Source organism: Symphodus melops, assembly GCF_947650265.1.
Source record: "Symphodus melops genome assembly, chromosome: 17".
NCBI lineage: Eukaryota > Metazoa > Chordata > Actinopteri > Labriformes > Labridae > Symphodus > Symphodus melops.
In genome coordinates, this window is record NC_136707.1 from 12,893,279 (window position 1) to 12,913,294 (window position 20,016).

The window sequence follows — 20,016 nt, forward strand, 5'->3', positions numbered from 1 at the left end:
AGTTGTTACAACTGTTCTGTGTAAAATAAAGTGACTCTTGTTGCTTCCCATGTTACTTCTGGTTTAAAAGATTTTCCTGAACAATCCAGTTTGACAATCCAAGTTGATCATCATGAACAAAGTAAAGTGTTGTTAGAAAAGGAAAATAAAGGAAACTACAGGGACACAAACAACATGTACAGTAGTAATTTTATTGACCATTGTTTTCCAGTTACTCAAAAATTCTGTCTTCATGAACAGGGATCTACTGACAGGTATTTTCCACAGAAGAGTGGTTGATGCGTTGGTCAGCCCCACTGTGACAACCGGTTGTTTCTTAATGCTGAAAAACAACAGCACAAAATATTAGAATTGAGACTTCACAGTTATTGATTTGTTTTGCAAATTATGTAGCAACATTTTAGCATTGCGGCTGATAGCTGAGATTGGTTAGACATTAAACATTAACAGAGTCAGTGTCTCGATCAGATAGTTATAAGCATGAAAAAGTCATTCTGGCTAAGATGAGTAACTTTTGTATAACCTGACTCATAAAACACCAAAATTATTCATCCACCACAAGTCATTTTGATTTATTTTTCAGCAGCCATGTGTTTTCTGGGATGTTGCAACATATTCTGAAAAATAGATTTTTCTGAATGTTTTTCTTGTGAAATGTTTTCACGTTCTTTTGTGTTCTGAAACATTACAGGTCTTCCTTAAGTATTGTGTTTCCTGAAAAGTGGCTGTGTATTCTAAAATGCATTGAATTATCTTTTTATTTATTAAAATGTCATTGTCATTGTTTTGTTTTTTTGTTACTATTAGGGCCACCTTGAAAAAACTATTACACTCATAGAAGCATAGCAAATTATTCCCTGTCAATTACAGCCAATCAAGGATCAATGTCAATGATGACGTTCAAAAAAATATAATTAAGTAGTAATAATTTCAGTGAAAATAAAATTACTTAACCTAGCTATTTTTTGGTATGAAATGCAGTACCTTAAAATCCCATATCACCATAGCTCCATCCAGACCAACACTGCTGTACTTCTCCACTTTGGCTTTTTCTCCAGCAACAATACACAGCTGTCTAAATGACACAACAAAACACATGTGTTCAAGGCTTACAAAAAAAAAAAACATTTTCCCCCTTGTTTATGTATTACCGTTTTCATAGTGGCTAGTACTGTACTGTCATGTCTTTGGACTGGTGGAAAAGCTGGACCATACAGAGGGATCTTACACAGACACAGGAAGATCAGCAAATACAGGCTCAAGCGACCTGATAATTAAAATGTAATAGCATATATCTATAAGTGTATTTTACCCATAAACAGGCATTATGTTATTTGCAGAGAGAGTTTTATAGGTTTCCTTTAGTTTCAAATTGCCATGCACCCTCTACATTCCGCTCCAAAAGGCAAATTTATGAATTGTGAAGATATGACAATTCTACAAAAAACAGTTAGAAAAACTTTGGGGCAAACAAGAACAACCAAATCTGCTCTTACTCATCAGAAGGTGTTCTATAAAACCTGGGGAAGACTTTTTTAAATTTTGGAAAGAGGCGGTGACTCCGTCAAGAAAATGTAGAATTTCGCTTTTAAGATAGGGAGTTCAGGAGTAATGAACCAAAAAATAAATGTGTTAATGAGTCTGTGGCAAAACATTTTAACCTGATAATAACTGCACAGAGAGAGATTAAAAAATGACATGCAAATAAGTAAAGCAGGAGCTCTATGTTCAATGATCTTAACTGCTACAGGTTCTCCGAGCTGTACCTACACATCTGAAATCTGACAACACATTGAGTGAGTCTGCTAAAATGGGCCTTACGTGATGCTGTTCTGGTGAAGGGTACCAAGCTCATTGCTGTCTTCTTCAGTGGCTTTCTTGTCCAGGTTGCGGAAGTGTTGCATGGCTGACATGCTGACTTTGGAGGTCTGCTTGGGGATGTCTAGCTTCTTGACAAACTCTAGAGCACCTGGACCCTTGTAGGTAAACTGGTAAGGGCAACAGTTATGGCCCTGACGAAAAAGAGTAACAACAAAGTTATATAGATATTCAAGATTATATATACGTGTATATTTGTCTTCAAAATGTTGCAGTTTAAATAATTCCAGGTTCCACCACTTAGATGACGCATGACCCAAAGATCCTGTGTAGAGCATTTAAAGAGGCAATGTGCCTGTGTATGTGCTGTGCGTATGTGTATGTGCGAAATTCACTCATAGAAGTGTTGCTTGAGGTTGAAGATAATAGGGGGTAGTTACCGCTGCAACAATCTCAGAGGGGCTGACATAGAGCACGCTCAGCAGTGGCAGATAGTTAGTGGTCAGCTTGGTAACTCTGGGTGAAGAAGAATCGGAAAGATGTTAAGATGTGGTATAATGTTAAGAAGGCACTATTAGCATTAAGTACAAAACACATAGAACAAGGCCAATGAAAAACAAAGAGATTAAAAATTGTGTAAAGAAAATGTAGGCACTAAAATAAAATATCAAAATAACTTTGAAAATTGCTTATATGGTATGTCTAGAAAAGTCATATTTAATCTTAGTTTTAGCTGAATATTACTGATCATACTGATGTAGCTTTACTGCTGCAGCACTCACTCCTTTCCTTGGGTGGCATCAGACACAGCAATGCTGCTGTTGTGAGCCACCCAGGCCAGCTGGTCACCGCTGGGTGAGAAGGAGACGCTGTGCACCCAGCCTCCACAGTCCTTATGCTCCAGCAGCACCTCTCCAAAAGGCATCTTGGAGCCCCAGGCAGTGGGTCCAGGCTTGTCCTCAATGTCCTTAATGTAAGCTGAGAAAACCCTTAGAAATACAGCATGGAAATTGGAGTTACATTTTGGGCTAAGTGTTGGGGACAACACTCGTTTGATGACTGTACAGCTAGGTTAGCTGTTTGAATGATAAAATGTTATTGATATTTGCAAAAAACAGAGCCTTTTTAATTGTAATCCTTTATAAATATACTTCACCCTCCTCTTCTTTCAGTCTGACTTTAGCCATTTCATGCAAAAAGTTTTAGTTCCTATAAGGGACATTAATAGAAATAGTGATATGCTACTTTTAAACTTTCTTCCTTTAAATATTTTTTACTGTTCTGCTGCAGTTGCGTCTTGGCATTTTGCTGAAACTGAAAAGTTTGATTTTCTTTCTATCTGTAGTTTCTTTGCTTACTGTTTGTAAAACAGGTGGTTTCTACCTTTTTCATCAAGGGTTTGCCAGCAATTTTAATTTCCTCACCTGCAATTAAAGTCGGCAGACCCAGCTGCTAGAAGGATATTGTTAGGGTGCCAGTCCAGGCTCAGAACTGTGGAACAAACAGACTTCTTGATGTGTTTACTCAGCCACCTAAAAGGAAAGAAGAATGGTACAAGCTGCATTTGAATGTGCTTAGCTAATATGATAACAGTCTATGTATCAGGTGAGTCGAGTGTGTTTGAGATTTTCGGTGTAGTTTGTTAAAATTTGAAGGACATTACTATCCTTACACTCTGACACGCTGGAGGTTATAGAAAAAAAAATCTGATTACATAATTTACATAAGCAATACTACATTTCTGTTGGGCAGTGGGCCCATCAGAGAATAAACCTTCATAGAGGCAAATAAGGTGGTGAACAAACACATCTGGAATGACCTACACAATCACAACAATGGACATCATGTTCCTCTTTGCCTTCAAAAGCCAGAGTCAATTGAATTTCTATACACTTCACTGCCACAGTTTTCATTTGATGATTTATCACTTACCAGTCGTTCTCCTTCTCAAAGTAGCACACAGAGATAAGGCGAGCTCCACTGCCTAAGGCAAACTTGTTCTCTAGTGGGGACCACTTTACACAGCTGGCTGCACGGTTGATGCGCACTAGGACCAAAGTGGGCTTCCACACGCCATCCTTCAGAGTCCATACGTAGGCGTTACGGTCAGCGGCACATGTCACTATACGGTTGGTTTCTGGGGCCCAATCAATGCCTGTGGAAGTTATTGTGAAGCTATAATCAAATATCAAAGGATCAGTCAATGATGCGATGCTTCCAAGTGGACACATTTTCCCCTGTTGCTGTAAAGAAATATATTTTACATGAGATGTTACCACTTGATGCTTCAGTGATGCTTGACGAAAATGGAGATACTTGATTTAAATTTAAAAGGCTGACATTAACGTTTGGACATACACTTAAAGCCCACCTCTATTCCAGTCACTGTTGGCTGATCTAAGTTAACATACCTGTGATTCGTCCACTGTGCTCAGTCAGCTCATGGATCTTGATCCACTCTTGGCCTTTCTTCTCATAGATGTAAGCAACATTGTTGTTAGGACTCACTGCAATCTCTGGAGAGGAATGTGTGCGTTCAAAAGTAATTCACTGTAACAACACTCCATACATACACTCATTGTATTTGGTCTGAATGGAATGATTGGAAATAACTGTTATACCATGTTTTATGTCTGAGTGTTTATTTGTGTCTTTATTTGTAAAGATATTTTCCCTGCAGTAAAACAAACAGAAACCAAAAACCTGCTTTGAGAATCACTAAATTGGAGTGACAGAGCTACTAGTATGGCTAAAGATGTATAAACTTATTTTTTCTCTTGACTGAGTATTCAACTTACAGTACAACTGTAATGGATAGCTGGCTTTGATTATGGAATCCTGAAGAATTGTAACCCTGATTTATAAAACGAGGGCATGTTCTCTAAAGCTCAACAATGACTGTAGTGTCAGGTTTATAAACAGCTGTAAAATCCTGCAAGTAAAGGTTAGTCCCATGCTGAAGAAAGGCACTTAATGTCCATTTCCTGTATTGATAATCAAATTCCCTAGTGCTGTCTGTAATGCAGCTCTAATGCATCAGAGGAGGGAGAAAATGCATCTGCATTCTGGATTTAAATTCATCCATAGGAAAGAATAGAGGAATGTTTTTGCAATTATTACTGCAAATGTGTAAACAAAGGCATTTGTTACTCAAAAAGGACATGTTTTTTTTTTTGCTAGTTCACTCACGAGTCCTGTCTTTGTTCCAGGTGTGGCAGGAGAGCGGCTCCAGGCCAAAACTATAGAGTGGCATGCCTGAACAGAGGCGAACAAGGCTGCTGGAATGTAGCTGCAGGTCTGCGAATGAGATCAAGGATTGACTGTGTTGAGAAACACACATTTTAAAAGTTGACACGGTAAGATGTGGATTTCAGTTAAAAGATAGAAACAATGAGTTATACAGTTTATTGCTGTATTATCATTATAAATACCCAAATTAAGTGAACCTTGCATAAGATTTATTTAACTTGCAGTGACTTGGGATCATTGTCTGAAGAACGTATGTGGACATGATCTCCACAACTCTTCCTTAAACTCATTGTTTGCTACAGTGTAAATACAAGATAAGAGCATACCTTTATCAGGTGTGGCACAACTGCACAAACATGCTTAAACTGTTTCTTCTATATTTTCTGCCTCTCTTAATAACCTGTTCCTATCTTGAATCTTGTGATACAGTGGTGTTGTTTTCTTATTTCTGCTTTATAATCATACAAAATGGAAAGTGTTACTACCCAACATGTGGAAAGATTTTAAGCCAATGAAGATATAACCTCTAAGTACACCCTGAAAAAGTCATTCATTGCATTTGTTTTTACTCACGCTTCTTAACACAAGAAAGCAAAAAAAGAATAACTGAGAGGAGACCCTAATTTGGATAAGAAGGATTATAATGTTTGTAATGTAATATTACTTTTCTATATAGCTTAAGTTGGAGAGCAGAAACCAGTTTTACCAGTAACTAAAAGTTCAGTAAGCTGAGTGGGAGTGATCAAAACAGCAGCAGCTGACGTTAAATCTTACCTTTGCTGTATTTTTCAGGTCAAGTTGGATTTGAGGTGGTGGGAGAGGTGCAGGGCTGTATTCGTGGACTCTGGGCAGTCAACACGAATGGAGCTATGCAGTTTGACTGGGTTAGAGGAAGTGGCTGTGGTATTACTGAAATCAGAGACAGAAAGGTGGGTGTGTCTGCTAGGTTGTTAAGCAGGCATATCCTTTGAGCAAGTTTGTTGAGATGAGCCACATCTCATTGGCTCTCATCATCGGGCCAGAGGCTGCCAATGTAATTATAAATTCACACAAAAACAACCAGGTCAAAACAGCTAGGCAAAGTGTAATACTGTAGCTTCAGAGCGCAGGTCTTCCATCAAGTGGAAGAAAAGTGTTTGTTTATGCTTTCAGTCATGTACCTGCTATATATTGACTATAAAGAATAGTGCTGCAATATTGGTTTAGTAATACAACTTTTGTAGATAAACTGTCAGTTGGTTGATACATATATATTCCTTCTGTTTAATAAATTACAGAGTTACAGATGCCTATTTTAATCTTACGCACCTACATCTAAAAATTCATATGAAATGCTTTTTGTCAAACCAACAGTCCAAAATCAAGTTTGGCTGACAGTTTGGCGAAGTCACAAGAGGCTAAGTGGATCCTACTATGTGTTTTAAATGGAAAAAAATAAAAAAATAAAAAAATAAATCTTGTCAATAATTAAATGGCAATACAATGATTCTGTCAAGTAAATGAATAAATAACCTTCATGATAATTTGGGGTTTAAAGTGAATAAAAGACACAGGGTGTTAAAATTAAGAACACCTATCACTTAATTCCATTTATAATTGAAAAGACACTTTTAATCTACATGAGTTTCTCTTCCTGGTTAAATGGTTAAATCAAAATAAAATAATTAACCATCCACTCGGCTGACCTATTTATATAAAAATCAACACATTTATTATTATTTTTAAACCTGTCCAAATGGTCCAAAGGGAATTGACCATACGTTCAAAATCGGTCAGGGTTGAAATTATTATTGTTATTATTATTATTTTTTACCTTCGTTGAACTCACTTTTATTTTTTTCCCCGCTAACGTCAGCTAAAAGAAATGTGATTTTCTCAGCCAAGTGGAAACTGGAAACCTCGAAAAAAAGAAGATACAGGAAGTGACCTAGTTTTGTACCCTGCGGTGTTGAGGACACGGTTTTATTGTGAAAGAGTCGAAGCGGAAGTGATGGTGATCTGCTATCAAGAAAAAAAACAAGGAACCTTCGCGTCCTTTTACATTTGGTGAGCATTTTGGTGTCGTTTACAAAGTGTACAGTTGTTTTTTGCACGTTAAAAAAAAACAAGTTTCTTGAAGCTTGACGCTCTTTTATCTGAGAGTTTGTATTTTTGCTCTTGTTTTACTACCGCTTGGATGCTAACAGTATGCTCGCTAGTTTTACAGCAATTCACAAACAATCCTGAGGTTTTCTATCTTTAAATGTCATTACAAACACAGGCGCTTAATTTACAGCCAGTAAGTAAGTATAGTTGGAGATCGACTTTGATAAATTTGAAGGTTAACTTAAACAGCATAGAAAAAAAAAACGTTAGCCAGTTTTCTAACATCACAGTATTTCAATCAACTGACTCTTCACTTCCATATTTAGTCATTTCGGTAACGAGAGTTAAACAAGTTTGCAGTATTACAGTAAACTTCAAGTTAAAGTCATTTCCGATCAGAAATGAAGGGGGGACATGTTGTCAATGTCAACTTACTGAAGGACACATACGCTCCTTTACACCTCATACTGATGAGAAAGTATTTTTTCAAATAGTTTGGTGATGCTTACAGAAAAGGCACCTACTGTGGATTTTTACCCAGCAAATGAAACTGCAGTGGAACAATGTCAACAAAATACACTTTTCTTTCATACTAATGTGTTCTGGTATTGACGCAGCTTATTGGGAAAACCCATGCTGCCACCCATACAGTGTTTTAAAAACACTTGAGGATCCTCAAGTCTGTTTACCTTTCATTGAAGATGACAGTACATAAGCTCATCTAGTCCAAAGTAAACCGTAACTGTTACGTATTAATACAGAATGGCAGTAGACAGTTTCCTGATTTGTCTTTCTGTTTTCCGCCCATCTCCTTCCATGTCCCCAGACAAATATGGCATCAAACAGTTCCAGTGGTGATGAGGAGCGTGGCCTTCAGGTGTGTGAGCAGTATGTCCAGAATCACAATGTCCAGCAGCTGCTTAAGGACTGCATCATCCAGCTGTGCACAGCCCGGCCCGACCGGCCCATGGCCTTCCTCAGAGACTACTTTGCAAGACTAGAAAAGGTTAGTGCTGATGGCATGTTACTCCTGATTCAAGTAAATGTGACCTAGTGTTATCCATAACATCTAACAGCGTTATGTATTTCAAATACAAAATAAGTGTTCTGGTGTAGTTACTTCACAACACACTAGTCATTGAGTGAAAACACTTTCCACACAACTGAAAGACAGTGGCAGATGATGAGAAAAAGACCCAGGAGGAGGCATGGAACTTCAGAGAACATTTTTAGTCGTAAAGGCTGCAGTGCAAACTTTGCTTACCATCAACAAAGCTCCATGTCTAATTTGAAGAAGAATCTTCAGTTCAATTGGTTAATTACCGTTAACAGACAAATGACTACGGCAATTATTAATCCAGCTCTGGCCGGCTGAGAGTGCTCACGAGCGGGGAAAAGAAAGGAGCTCAGCTCGCAGGGCTTTCTGCATAAATGTTCGATGCTCCATTTGACAGCGTAGAACACTGTCGTAGACACTTGAAATAACAGACAGGTTTACAACCTCTCAGAACACTGTTGTCAGTCTCACACATTCACTGACATGAGGTGAAACAAACCATTCGACCGTTCTCTTAAAGCATGTGTTTATTAAATTCGGTGTTCCGCTAAGCACGCTCAGCGAGATGTTTTTGAAGTAAGCTAAAAGTAATCCAAAAGTCTTTAGAATACTCGAGTAATCCAAGGGAATACATCACAGATTTACATTTTGGACATGTAATCAGTCCTCTGTATGGGAATATGATGACTGTTATCAGGACAGAGTCACGCAATGTCACGTCCAATCCGCAACATGGAAGCAGTGCCCACATTTAAGGAAGACACTGCAAACACTGCGGAAAAACTGTTTGCAAGAAATGCAAGCTAAGCCCGTTTCCACACAGCAGTCCGCTACGGATTGGTACACTTTGGTACGGTTTGGTTCGATTAACACAGCCACCCGTGCCCTATTCGGTAGGCGGCGTGTAAGCCGGATGACGATAGCCGCTATGTAAATAGTATCAAATGATAGCAGCTAACAGCTAACTAATAAATTTAACAAAGGAGGAAAATGCTACACAAACAAAACCAACGCTGAAAGACATCCAGCAGTTCATCTACTCTGTCACTGACATGTGACTCTTTATTACAAGAACTCAATCAAGCTTTGTTTCAGAGAAGGCTGTGTGCCGCGAGGAGAAATACAGACGTAAATAATCAGCCGTGTCGTTTGCCGACGTAACGCAGAAAGTGACAATTCTTTCAACCAATCAACGGACTGCAGTGTTTAGCTCCATATTTTTGGCACCCCAACGGAAGGGTTCCAAAAAGTGGGACTGTACGGATTGGTTATTTGGGAATCTTTCCCGGGATTAGTCTATGGAAACGCCGCAAAATGCGCGCCGTACCGAGATGAACCGAGCTCAGTGGAAACGGGGCTTTATTTGTTGTCTACTGTTTTTCGAGAAGTTAATTTCTCCTTTAAAACTGAAATGTGCCGTTTTCATTGTAAACGAGTCTTTGATTTCAGTTTGAAAGATTCAATTAAACAACCCCAAAATAGTTCATCAGATATGCACTCGTTCATTAGAATCAGTATCTCAGCTTTGATAGCTGATCATATTTACAGTATAGAGTCCATGTCTGTGAAATATGAGGGCAAAAAAAACAATTAATCCTTCATTATTTGTAATCGAGGTCAAATGTTCAATTCGTCGTTATGTTGATTTGAGGTTTAATTGCCCAGCCCTGTTTGGTGCTCACGTTCGCCTGGCTGTTGGAGTCACTCTCAGATGTTGTGCTCTTTTGTGCCTCGGCTCCGTTCTTACCCTCCCATGTTAATTCATGTGAAAGCAGTCTGCTTTAGTTGTAATTAGCACTTTGAGTTAGGCGAACTGAATGAAAGCTTGATCTTCAGTGACTTTCTCACGTGACTGCGTTCAGTCCGGCTGGTGACGCCACAATATTTGATCTGACAGTGAAGCCTACAAACTGTCCTCCGTAGGTGTGGTTTTTGTAAGTAACGGGTTGAACAGCTGGGAAAATCCTCCAGTGATAATGTCCCTCGTGTTTTAGAGCTTCAAAATGTTGTAAATTGTCGATTCAAACTGAGACTCTTTGCAAAATCAACAACACATTAAAACAGCCTGGAAGATGTTGAGTATGTTTTGAGTGAGTGTAAAGACATATTTGGCTCCGTATGGAACTATGGAGGAAGAGCTACAGGTGGGTAGTCTGAGGTGTTTGGTTGACTTGTTGCATGGCAGGAGGAGGCCCAGCAGGTGCAGGTGCAGCAGAGGTCTCGGTTACGGTCTGACTCCCGGGAGGATGAAGTGTCCCCACCCATGAACCCTGTGGTGAGAGGTCGGAGCCGGAGAGGAGCCATCAGCGCTGAGGTGTACAACGAGGAAGATGCTGCCTCCTATGTCCGAAAGGTCCGTTTGTTTTCACACGCATCCCTTCACACAAGTGCTGTGCCGTGAACCGCCTTTTAATCTGAGTCAAATGTTGTTTTCCCACGATCACTGAAAGAAGACCATCAAGATGAAACGATTCACTACTCAAGGAGTAATCCTGTAGAAATTTGTATTAAAGATATTTACTCCGTAAATATGTTTCTAGATGTTAGGATTGATATTTGGAGTGTCAACAATCTGACTCATCACTTTCATTTCCAGGAGTAGCCACCTGATGTTATTAAATATGCTGTTAGTTAAAAAGACAATAAGGGGATGACAGTCGTGTTTTTGTATTAGTTGGCAGCTTTTTTCAAAACATTTTCTTTTTTTTTACCTTTTACAAACTACATCATGTTCAACAAACTGCAGAGAGGCACATTTTAAATGACTGGGGGGCCTTGAGTAAGATTTTCAGGTGACGCAAAACACTGAGACTGATTAGAAAGATTTAGTTTTATCTGTAGTGAACCAAAGAAATTTATAGGTTACAATAGAGACACACACACACGAACAAACGTGTAAAATCTTTATATGCCTCAAATATGTCAGCATGGCCTGGTACATTAATAACAACTCCTTTGTACCCATTACTAATCACTAAAGCTGTAGTAGTAGTCAACAGAGTTAGTGATCCTTTGTCAATCAGAGTAAACAACAAATAATAATAATGATTTATTTCTTTAAAGTAAAACAAAAGATGTTCAAAACTATCAGTTCCTGGCCGATCCCTCTTAATGGGGAGATCAAGTACACTGCTGCCTATACAGGATACGTTTATGGAATATATCTGTATTTAAAACAATGGCCTGCCAGTCGAGGTGAGTGAAGCTTCTGGGGGACAAGATGAGCTGCCTCTCATGAGCCGGGGAACAAGGTTTAAGTTTGTACCTGAAGTTGATCAGAAATCTCAAGCTGTTAATTAAAAAGAGGAAAGAAATCGGTTATTTGTTTTTGTATACGTGGTTGTCCTAATGTTCACTGAAATGGAAAAAATCCTAAGAACTTTTTTTATTTTTTTTGGAAGGTCATCCCAAAAGACTACACGAGCATGGCGTCCCTGTCCAAAGCCATGGAGAGGAACGTGCTGTTTGCCCACTTGGATGACACCGAGAGGAGGTAAGGGCACAAATGCGTGAACCAATGCTTTTAGACTCATTGTCAAAGCGTTCACAGCTAAACGACTTGTTTTTTTCTGCCTCCAGTGACATTTTTGATGCAATGTTTTCCATCAACTTCATTGCTGGAGAAACAGTCATCCAACAAGGTGAATTCTAACACCGCTTCTGTGCAGATTGTTGTTTTTACTTCTGGTCATGGAGTCATGAAACTCATCGTCGTTTCTGTTCCAGGTGACGAAGGAGACAACTTCTATGTGATCGACCAGGGAGAGATGGATGTAAGATCTCTTTCTGTGCAGTTGTCTTAGTTAAGTTATGTATTTTAGTGTGGGGGTAACTTTTACACTCTAATAACTTGTTAGAGTTAAGTATTAAGTAAGTTAAAGGCAGTCTTAGTAAGTTTTCTCCAAAACCATTCTTTCCAGATTTTGGTTGAAATAGTCTTTAGGTCCTGACAGAAATGAATAACTCATGTTCTCTGAAAAGGAACGTAAATCCACTACCAGTACCCGACCCTAAAAAGCCTCTGTATTTTAACCAGACACGATAAAACTCTGAGAAATACTGGAGATGCTTTTTTTTTTTTTTTTAAAGTGGAGAGAGGTCAGAATGCATCCAGGTTTGAAGCTGGTTTAACACTAAAGCTTACGTGACTGTAACATGGCAACCTGCGTGCACATCAAGGAGAATGGAGAGAGATACAGCTCTCTCCAATGTTTTCAATTTGGACTGCAGTACCAAGTTTAAACACTACACATCAGCTACAGTTTGTTCTTTAACTTCAGCATGAGCCAAAAATACTTACCCTCAGTCATTTCTTTTATCATATATGCTGTAAAAAAAATCATTAAGCCCCTTATGAGGCTTTCATCTTACTGGCAAAGTGTTTCCTACAGACACTGCTCAGGGCTACAGTGTGGCCCACCACCTAGACTCACTTCACTTCGTCATAACGCAGGTAGAGTGGAAGGTTGTGAAATGTAACGGAATGCTTTTGCCTCTCTTAGGTTTACGTCAACAACGAATGGGTGACGAGCATCGGCGAGGGAGGCAGTTTTGGGGAGCTGGCTCTGATCTATGGGACACCTCGCGCGGCGTCCGTTCAGGCAAAGTCTAACGTCAAGTTGTGGGGCATAGACAGAGACAGCTACAGGAGAATACTGATGGTAAGGTGTGAAGTCCTGCTAGGTGACAAACATAACATTGAATGTATAACTAAAACCACTGGGGTTGTTTTTTAGGGGAGCACCTTGAGAAAACGCAAGATGTACGAGGAGTTTCTAAGCAAGGTGTCCATATTAGGTGAGAACAAAAGTCTTGTGAAAGGAACCCAGTCATTAACATACATATTATACATACATGTACATGTACGTAACGTTGCTCCTTTACAGAGTCTTTGGAGAAGTGGGAGCGGCTGACGGTGGCGGACGCGTTGGAGACGGTGCAGTTTAAAGACGGACAGAAAATCGTAGTGCAGGGAGAGCCTGGTGATGAGTTTTTCATCATCCTCGAGGTACGCATCAACTTCTGCAAAGCACTAGTCAGCCAAGATCATAATAAGTGGAAAAAGATTTGTCTTTCAATCACTTCAGGTCAGATAAAGAAGAATTTCAGTTTATTTAAGTACCGTGCTTCATTGCTTAATTTAAGGGCCATTTATTCCATTTGACTCTTCAGTGCAGAAAACATTATCACAATCACAGAATTTTATAATTCAGGGTGGTATCATAAGAAGGACCCGGGCCTCGATCCGACTCCATTTCACCAGTGTGAACACAAACCGTGTTGAACTTGTAAAGTACTCGGGTACTGAACCCGAGTCAGCTTGAAGACTCGAGTGCCGGAGATGTAAACGCAGCTGTGCTTGAACAAAGAAGTGGACCGATTTATCGTGTAATTCCAAACGGCTCCCGACACTTCATCGGAGTCCCAGTCTGCGATCTCACTTTGTGTTGCAGATGCACAAACTGTAAACGACAAACAACGCTCAGACAAACACACGCACACACACACACACACACACACACAGCGCTGCTCTCCCCTGCTCGCTCTGCTGATCCTTCTTTTCCCCTGTGACACATCTATTACTACCTCCCATGGCAGAACAGCGGTGGGGTCACTTCTCTGTAGGTCTCGGCTTGTGGACTCATCGATGTTTTCTCTTTAAAGAAGAAACTGGATTCTCGTTTTTGCGCTCTTTGGTTCAAGATGTCTTTATTGTGCTGTTATAGGGCACGGCCGCAGTGCTCCAGAGGCGTTCAGGCGACGAGGAGTTTGTGGAGGTGGGCAGGCTCGGACCATCAGATTACTTTGGTAAGTGCGTTACAGACCCCTCACACATCTGACAACTGTCTGCTCCTCTCTCTGCTGCACGCTGAGAGTCTGACACACCAACAGACACTTCAGCTCAAATGCACACATACACACACGCATGCGTAGTCAATGAAGGCTGCATTAGGAAATTGGTGCATGTTGCTAAAATATAAACAAAACACAAATTGTTAGTGGGAAGAAAAAAAAAGCCAAATCTAATTCAGCTGACTAAATTCCCAGACTGCCTTATTTAAGTAGAAACTGCTCACATTGATCATGTACACTGTGTTTAATATAAATAAAAACAGAACAGGATAGACTCTTTGCTTTTGTGGTTTTTTTTGTCTTTCTTATTCACGTGAAGGGTCCAGGGTCTTTGCTTCACATTTCCTCTTATGTGAGTTTGTTTTTTCAAACTTGGTATTTGTCTTATTTGCCGCCCACTGAAGCGGCCTGATTCCTGCTCTCATATCTGAGTCCGCTTTTTTGCCAGCTCATTGAAATCAAGTCAAAAAAAGTGTAATTATTTACTTCATGAAAAAAAAAAAAGTAATCGCCTCTTGTCTAGTATGAAACTGAAGGCTTCGGATTCAGCTGTTAAACTCCTCAGACCAGCTGGAATAATATTACACACTGTTTGTATAATCACATAGTATCCATAAATCAAATGTCAATTATCAGGTAATCTTCTTAGAAAAACAAATGTGATAAAAATGATCCACTAATGGGGATCAACTGGAGTCAAATGGTTGATATCATTATAGAGCATCAGAACAGCCTCGTTCTAAAAATAACAGGAGACTGTACTGTTCCTTTACATTTGTTTGTTCCACAGGTAAACTGGCTTGACTGATATTTATTTAGGACGATCAACAGTAACAAAGAACAAGGCAGGACACCGTGGGCAGGCTGGGATTCTACTTTAGAATCAAACCGTGTGTCTCATTTGAAGCTAACAAGAGGCTGGTTGAATCCGCTTTAACGTCTGTGCTGGATTATTATACATGCGTGCCTCCTCACGAAGCTGACGTGCTCTCGACTCTGTTTGTCTGAGTTTCCATCACTAACTTTAAATCCCTCACTCATCACCGTTTATATGAAGGTTGTTGGATGGTCGTCTTTGACCCTACGCAGACTGAAACACTGGCGTATTCTTGTCTTCAAGACTCTCTTAGTCAGAAGACTTATGACCTCTTCTTACTGCCTGTTTCAAAAGTCAGACCAGAGCTAGGAAAAAAAAGCTGTTTTAATTTGCTGCGCCCTTTACTTGGAACAAATTACAAAATGATTTGAAACTTCGTCTCTTGTGGGGTGCTTTTTAGAGGAAGTTAAATGACTCGGAGGCAGAAGCATCTGGCTGTAGATGTTTGTGGACGACCCTGACAAACAGTTGCTGTTCAGATCTATTATTTGTCTCTTTTAATATGTTTTGTATTTTACTTGTGCTGCTGCTTGTCTTTTCCAGGACACTTGAAAAAGAGATTTTTAATCTCAATCAGTTTTTCTTTCCTGGTTAAATGAAATAAACCAAAAAACACATCTTTCCTCTGACTTCACAGGTGAGATCGCCCTGCTGATGAACCGGCCCCGTGCTGCCACCGTTGTGGCATGCGGACCCCTGAAGTGTGTCAAACTGGACCGTCCGCGCTTTGAGCGGGTCCTTGGTCCCTGCTCTGATATCCTGAAGAGAAACATCGAGCAGTACAACAGCTTTGTTTCTCTGTCTGTCTGAGCCTGTCGCTCATCTCCCTGCAGCTCCTGCTATCTCAGATGAGCTTTATTTTCATACGCACTCTCACATGTTACCACACCTATCACATTTCTGTTTCTGTTTATACTTAAAATCCTACATTTGTTTGGGAGAAGGAAAGTTGCCAGGTCACCCAAAGGTGTATGTGTATGCATTATAAACTGTGTTCACACTTTGATCACTGTAACAAATCATGGAGATCAATCAAATGGTAACTGTTATGCAGAAAACACACGTGATATTTAATTATCTAGACAAAAGCAGAGCTCATTTATAATCACAATGAAAATATTGTAGATGAAACGGCTGCTGTTGGATCTGAAACAAATGGCCAAATATATTGTCAACCTATCAGTTACGCTGTCTAAAGTCAGGAAGTTTGACAATGACATGATTAGATACTGTAGCGGAGAGAAGAGGGGGCAGCTCTTCTTCAGGTGTAATCTTCAGACCAGACTTGATTTATGTGATTCCACTTTTGTAATGTCTTCAGTAGTTTCATCTGTGGAGTAAACTAGTTACAATAATCCCCTCCCCCTGCTGCCTGAGGCCTCCAGACCTGGTGTGGAAAAATGTCACACTCTGTATTTTGGGTTTGAGCCCCTGACCAGTTTGAGCGGATGCATCATGAAAATGTCATATATTCCTCACAGACTATATTTAGAGGCGTTTCCTAGGTTACTTTAAAGTGGAATTGTTGCCTTGACCATTGGGAAATATTGACTTGATACTTCAAAATACTGTGCTAAATATGTCACTGTAGCTGAGGTGCAGGTTACATCAGACCTTTGTGTGTCAATGGGGCGCAGGTGATGTAAAAACATTACATGCCTTCTGCCTATCAAAAAGAAGTGCACACACCAAAGCATCATGGTACTTTTTACTTTATAAACTGTGTTCACACTTTGATCACTGTAAGTACTTTTTACTTGGCGGTACACTTCACACTTCATTGGTGATTTGAAAACTCGATTTACCTTCAGTTTAATACACACAGACTACGTGTCTGCAAAATTTACGCAAGCTAAGAATTATGAGGTTTTTTAAGGTGGCACACAATTAGTTGTATGTGTTTGTTTCTGCTCTTTCCGACTTGTGTTTTTTCATCGCGGAAGTTTAGACTGAAATATCTCAGCACTACGAGATACATGATCTTTAAAGATTGACCATCCATGCCGTCCTCATGGTTCTACTGTGATAATCGAAGACAATGATCATCACCTTTATGACCAAATATCTGCAAAAAATTTCCAGAAACCTAAACTGTACTTTTTGCTAATGAACATGGTTAAGATGGTGAACATTTGCTGAACATTGTAAATGTGTTGGCAGGCCAGTATTAACATTAGTTAAACACATTTCTGTGTCCAACTGTCTATGCAACGTTACGCTTTTCTTTCAAACATTAAGTATAGACGAGCTCGTATATCTCAAAGCGTTTCATTGGAAACCTTCTTTCCATTAAACATGGTTTCTTTTTTTCCATTTTATTTTTATCACACAGCCAGTTAATCACTTTTAAACATCAACTCAAACAGGGTTCAAAGATGCTCACCTTCACACGTGAACAGCACTGTGGCTTTTCAATAAAGTGAGTGGGACATCAACTGTTGCATTTCAATAGGAGCTAAAAGGAAAAAAACGTAGCGAATGAAAATTGGGGAAAAAAAGATTCAGATTGGTAACAAGGAGGTAGAGCTCACTCAAAATAAACTTGTAAAAAGTCATTTATTTTGAGCGTTTAATAAATAGTGACAACAGGACAGGTTGCCTGGCTGCAAAATCATATCTGATATTTTCAATTGATTTGCATTAGTATAGCTTTGATTTAATTTGGAGACTGAAAAGATAAGATATTATATCCATTACTTTTTTTATTATTATTACTTGTTTTCATTATTTTGCCTTGTTGTATCTTATTTCAGGACAGATTTTAGATTGATGCCATGTCTTAGTGTTAAGAAAAGGTCTTAACTTCTTTTCAGAGCAAGGACAGAAATCTGAGTGCACAATTTAATTAGCCCATGAGACATTTCATTCTGGAAAATGCTACTTCTAGAGAAAAATTACTGTATTTACTTTGGACATCATAAAAACAACAGTAAAGTCCTGAAACATTTTTTTTCACTTAGCGCACACTGATGGTGTGCATTTTTTGTCATACCTTTTCTGTGTTTTTTTTAAATTATTTACTTTTTTTCTGGATTTTTTTTACATTCTCCTTTATAACATACATTTAACCTTTGTTTTCTTTTCGCGTGAGTTAAAGGCAGAGTTGGTAATTTTCGAAAACATGTTTTAAAAGTTGAAATCCCTCCATCTCCTCTCTGTGCTCCCTCAAAAGCCAAGCCCCACACTTATATGCCCTCGCGCCATTGGCCCAGAAGTGGACCTCAGCTCATGCTTTGAGTGTGGGCTTGTGCATGCATGGGGTAGAGACAGAGCAGGAAGACAGGGAGGCGTGATTGGTTCATAAAACTCGTACCTTGTGGCAGACATTGGTCGGAAGTTTACAACTGCTACAGATGACTCATTTTATTTGTTTCTTTATCAGAGCACATAAATTATTATTTTCATCAGGACCAAAATAAAATTTTTCTTAAAAAAGTGTATGTGGAGAAAATTACCTATCCTACCTTTAACTGGCCTTTTTAGGTAAATTCTCTTCATGTCAGGTCGGCAGAGCATGTTTAAAAACTCACTTTAAAATGTCTGATTATCCCTGTGACTGCTAACATGATGTGCTTCTTTGTTGTTTTATATACAGATGTCTTTTGAAGTAAATGATTTATCCTTTACACATGTTTCTATATACAGAGCTATTTAATCAAAGGGGGGAAGGGTATATGCTAAGCTAAAGCTTTACTTTCACAACAGAGTTGGTGCTAAATATGATGCTGAGATTTTTCTAGATTCCATATTCATAAAGTGGAAAAAGAAAGGGTTAATAAGATGTGCAGTACTCTCCTTATAAAAGTGTGTATTGGTGCATCCACCAGTGGAGAGCATCGATCAATGGGCGACTCTTAAAATACAGAGTGTATAGAATTGAAGAGCTCGGTAAGGAGAGAGAGAGAGACAGGAAAATCTAATGTGTTGGCCTGTTTGGAATGCTAAATGGCTAGTTAGCATCAAGGTCCTGCGCTCTGTTCTGCACCTTTCAGATTTCATTGTCACGGTGAATAGATGAAAATATTCACTGAACTCTTAATAAATACACGCGCCGGAATTTAGAGGGAGTCATCAATATTTTTTTATATGCTTCATATAATCAAATCAAATGACACACTGTCGAATACTCTTCAGATGCATATTCAACACTTTTTAAACGCTTCTTTTTAAACTTGCATTTTATTAGCAAGCGTTTCATTCATGATGTACAGTAATCTCTGATTTATTACGTCTTAACTCAGTAGGATTACACCTATCTGCCCTCTGAATAGTCTGGTGTCATTTTAACCTCTGTACTGTATTTTCAATATTAAGTGTAATTTTTTTTTTACTTGTATTCTCTCAATGTCCTCATGTGCTGTTTGTTTTTTTTCTTATAGACATCACTGTGCTCCACTCAGTCATCACTCTTTGTCGGAAAGAACACTGTTCTCTGCAGAAATCTGCTCTTTCAGTTTTTTTTATTTGTTTTTTATTTTTACAGTTGTTGTGCCTTTCCTCAGATTGATTGCAGTGTGACTTTTGCATTTGTCTGTAGGATGTTCTTCCAGCAGTTCCAGCAATAAAGAGATCAGTGTTTTCATTTTCAGTCTTTCTTTACATCCTATAGCCATGTCACATATTAAAGGCTAATCATACTACTTTAACTGTTTCTGTACATCTGAATCACCTTCTGAAAAGACCTTAAAACGTCTCGTACCTCACACAGTCTTGACATTGTTGAACTCCTAAACCCTTCTTTAATGTTCTACAGTTCAGTATCAGTCCAGTCTGCTGTAGTTGAAAAGTATCTTTATAATATTATTACAATATTTTCATAAATGTCACATTGTCCATTCCGTGTGCATACTGAGCCACAAAAGGTATGGATGCTTAAATTGATCATAGGATTTGATTCACTGCTAAGCCAAAGGGTTTAGAGTTTTGCTGTGAGTTTTAAGATCAAGAGGAATGGCCACTTATTTACTTCTGTGATGAAGGCAACCTGATATTTCGTAAGCATACCACATCTGGGAACTTATTAAATAGACTTCTTGTGTTACACTTTTGGCTGTATGAACTTGAAACTCTCACAGTC

General features: G+C 39.0%; 2 protein-coding genes across 2 annotated transcripts; one reads left to right on the forward strand and one right to left on the reverse strand.

Moving 5' to 3' along the window:
• Nucleotides 1–171: 171 nt before the first annotated feature.
• LOC306838816 (actin-related protein 2/3 complex subunit 1A-A) lies at nucleotides 172–6,903 on the reverse strand. Its single transcript, XM_079367190.1, has 11 exons — nucleotides 6,881–6,903; nucleotides 5,842–5,976; nucleotides 5,008–5,138; nucleotides 4,230–4,334; nucleotides 3,751–3,973; nucleotides 3,243–3,350; nucleotides 2,601–2,807; nucleotides 2,259–2,334; nucleotides 1,822–2,012; nucleotides 985–1,075; nucleotides 172–322 (listed from the first exon to the last, which is right to left on the reverse strand). The coding sequence occupies exons 3-11, from the start codon at nucleotides 5,069–5,071 to the stop codon at nucleotides 317–319; spliced, it is 1,071 nt and encodes a 356-aa protein (XP_079223316.1). The 5' UTR covers nucleotides 5,072–5,138; nucleotides 5,842–5,976; nucleotides 6,881–6,903; the 3' UTR covers nucleotides 172–316.
• Nucleotides 6,904–6,996: 93 nt separating this feature from the next.
• prkar1aa (protein kinase, cAMP-dependent, regulatory, type I, alpha (tissue specific extinguisher 1) a) lies at nucleotides 6,997–19,521 on the forward strand. Its single transcript, XM_079366892.1, has 11 exons — nucleotides 6,997–7,113; nucleotides 7,979–8,158; nucleotides 10,395–10,562; nucleotides 11,611–11,702; nucleotides 11,789–11,850; nucleotides 11,936–11,982; nucleotides 12,712–12,870; nucleotides 12,946–13,006; nucleotides 13,096–13,217; nucleotides 13,936–14,017; nucleotides 15,577–19,521. Exons 2-11 carry the CDS (start codon nucleotides 7,985–7,987, stop codon nucleotides 15,747–15,749), a joined length of 1,140 nt encoding a protein of 379 aa, XP_079223018.1. The 5' UTR covers nucleotides 6,997–7,113; nucleotides 7,979–7,984; the 3' UTR covers nucleotides 15,750–19,521.
• Nucleotides 19,522–20,016: the final 495 nt, after the last annotated feature.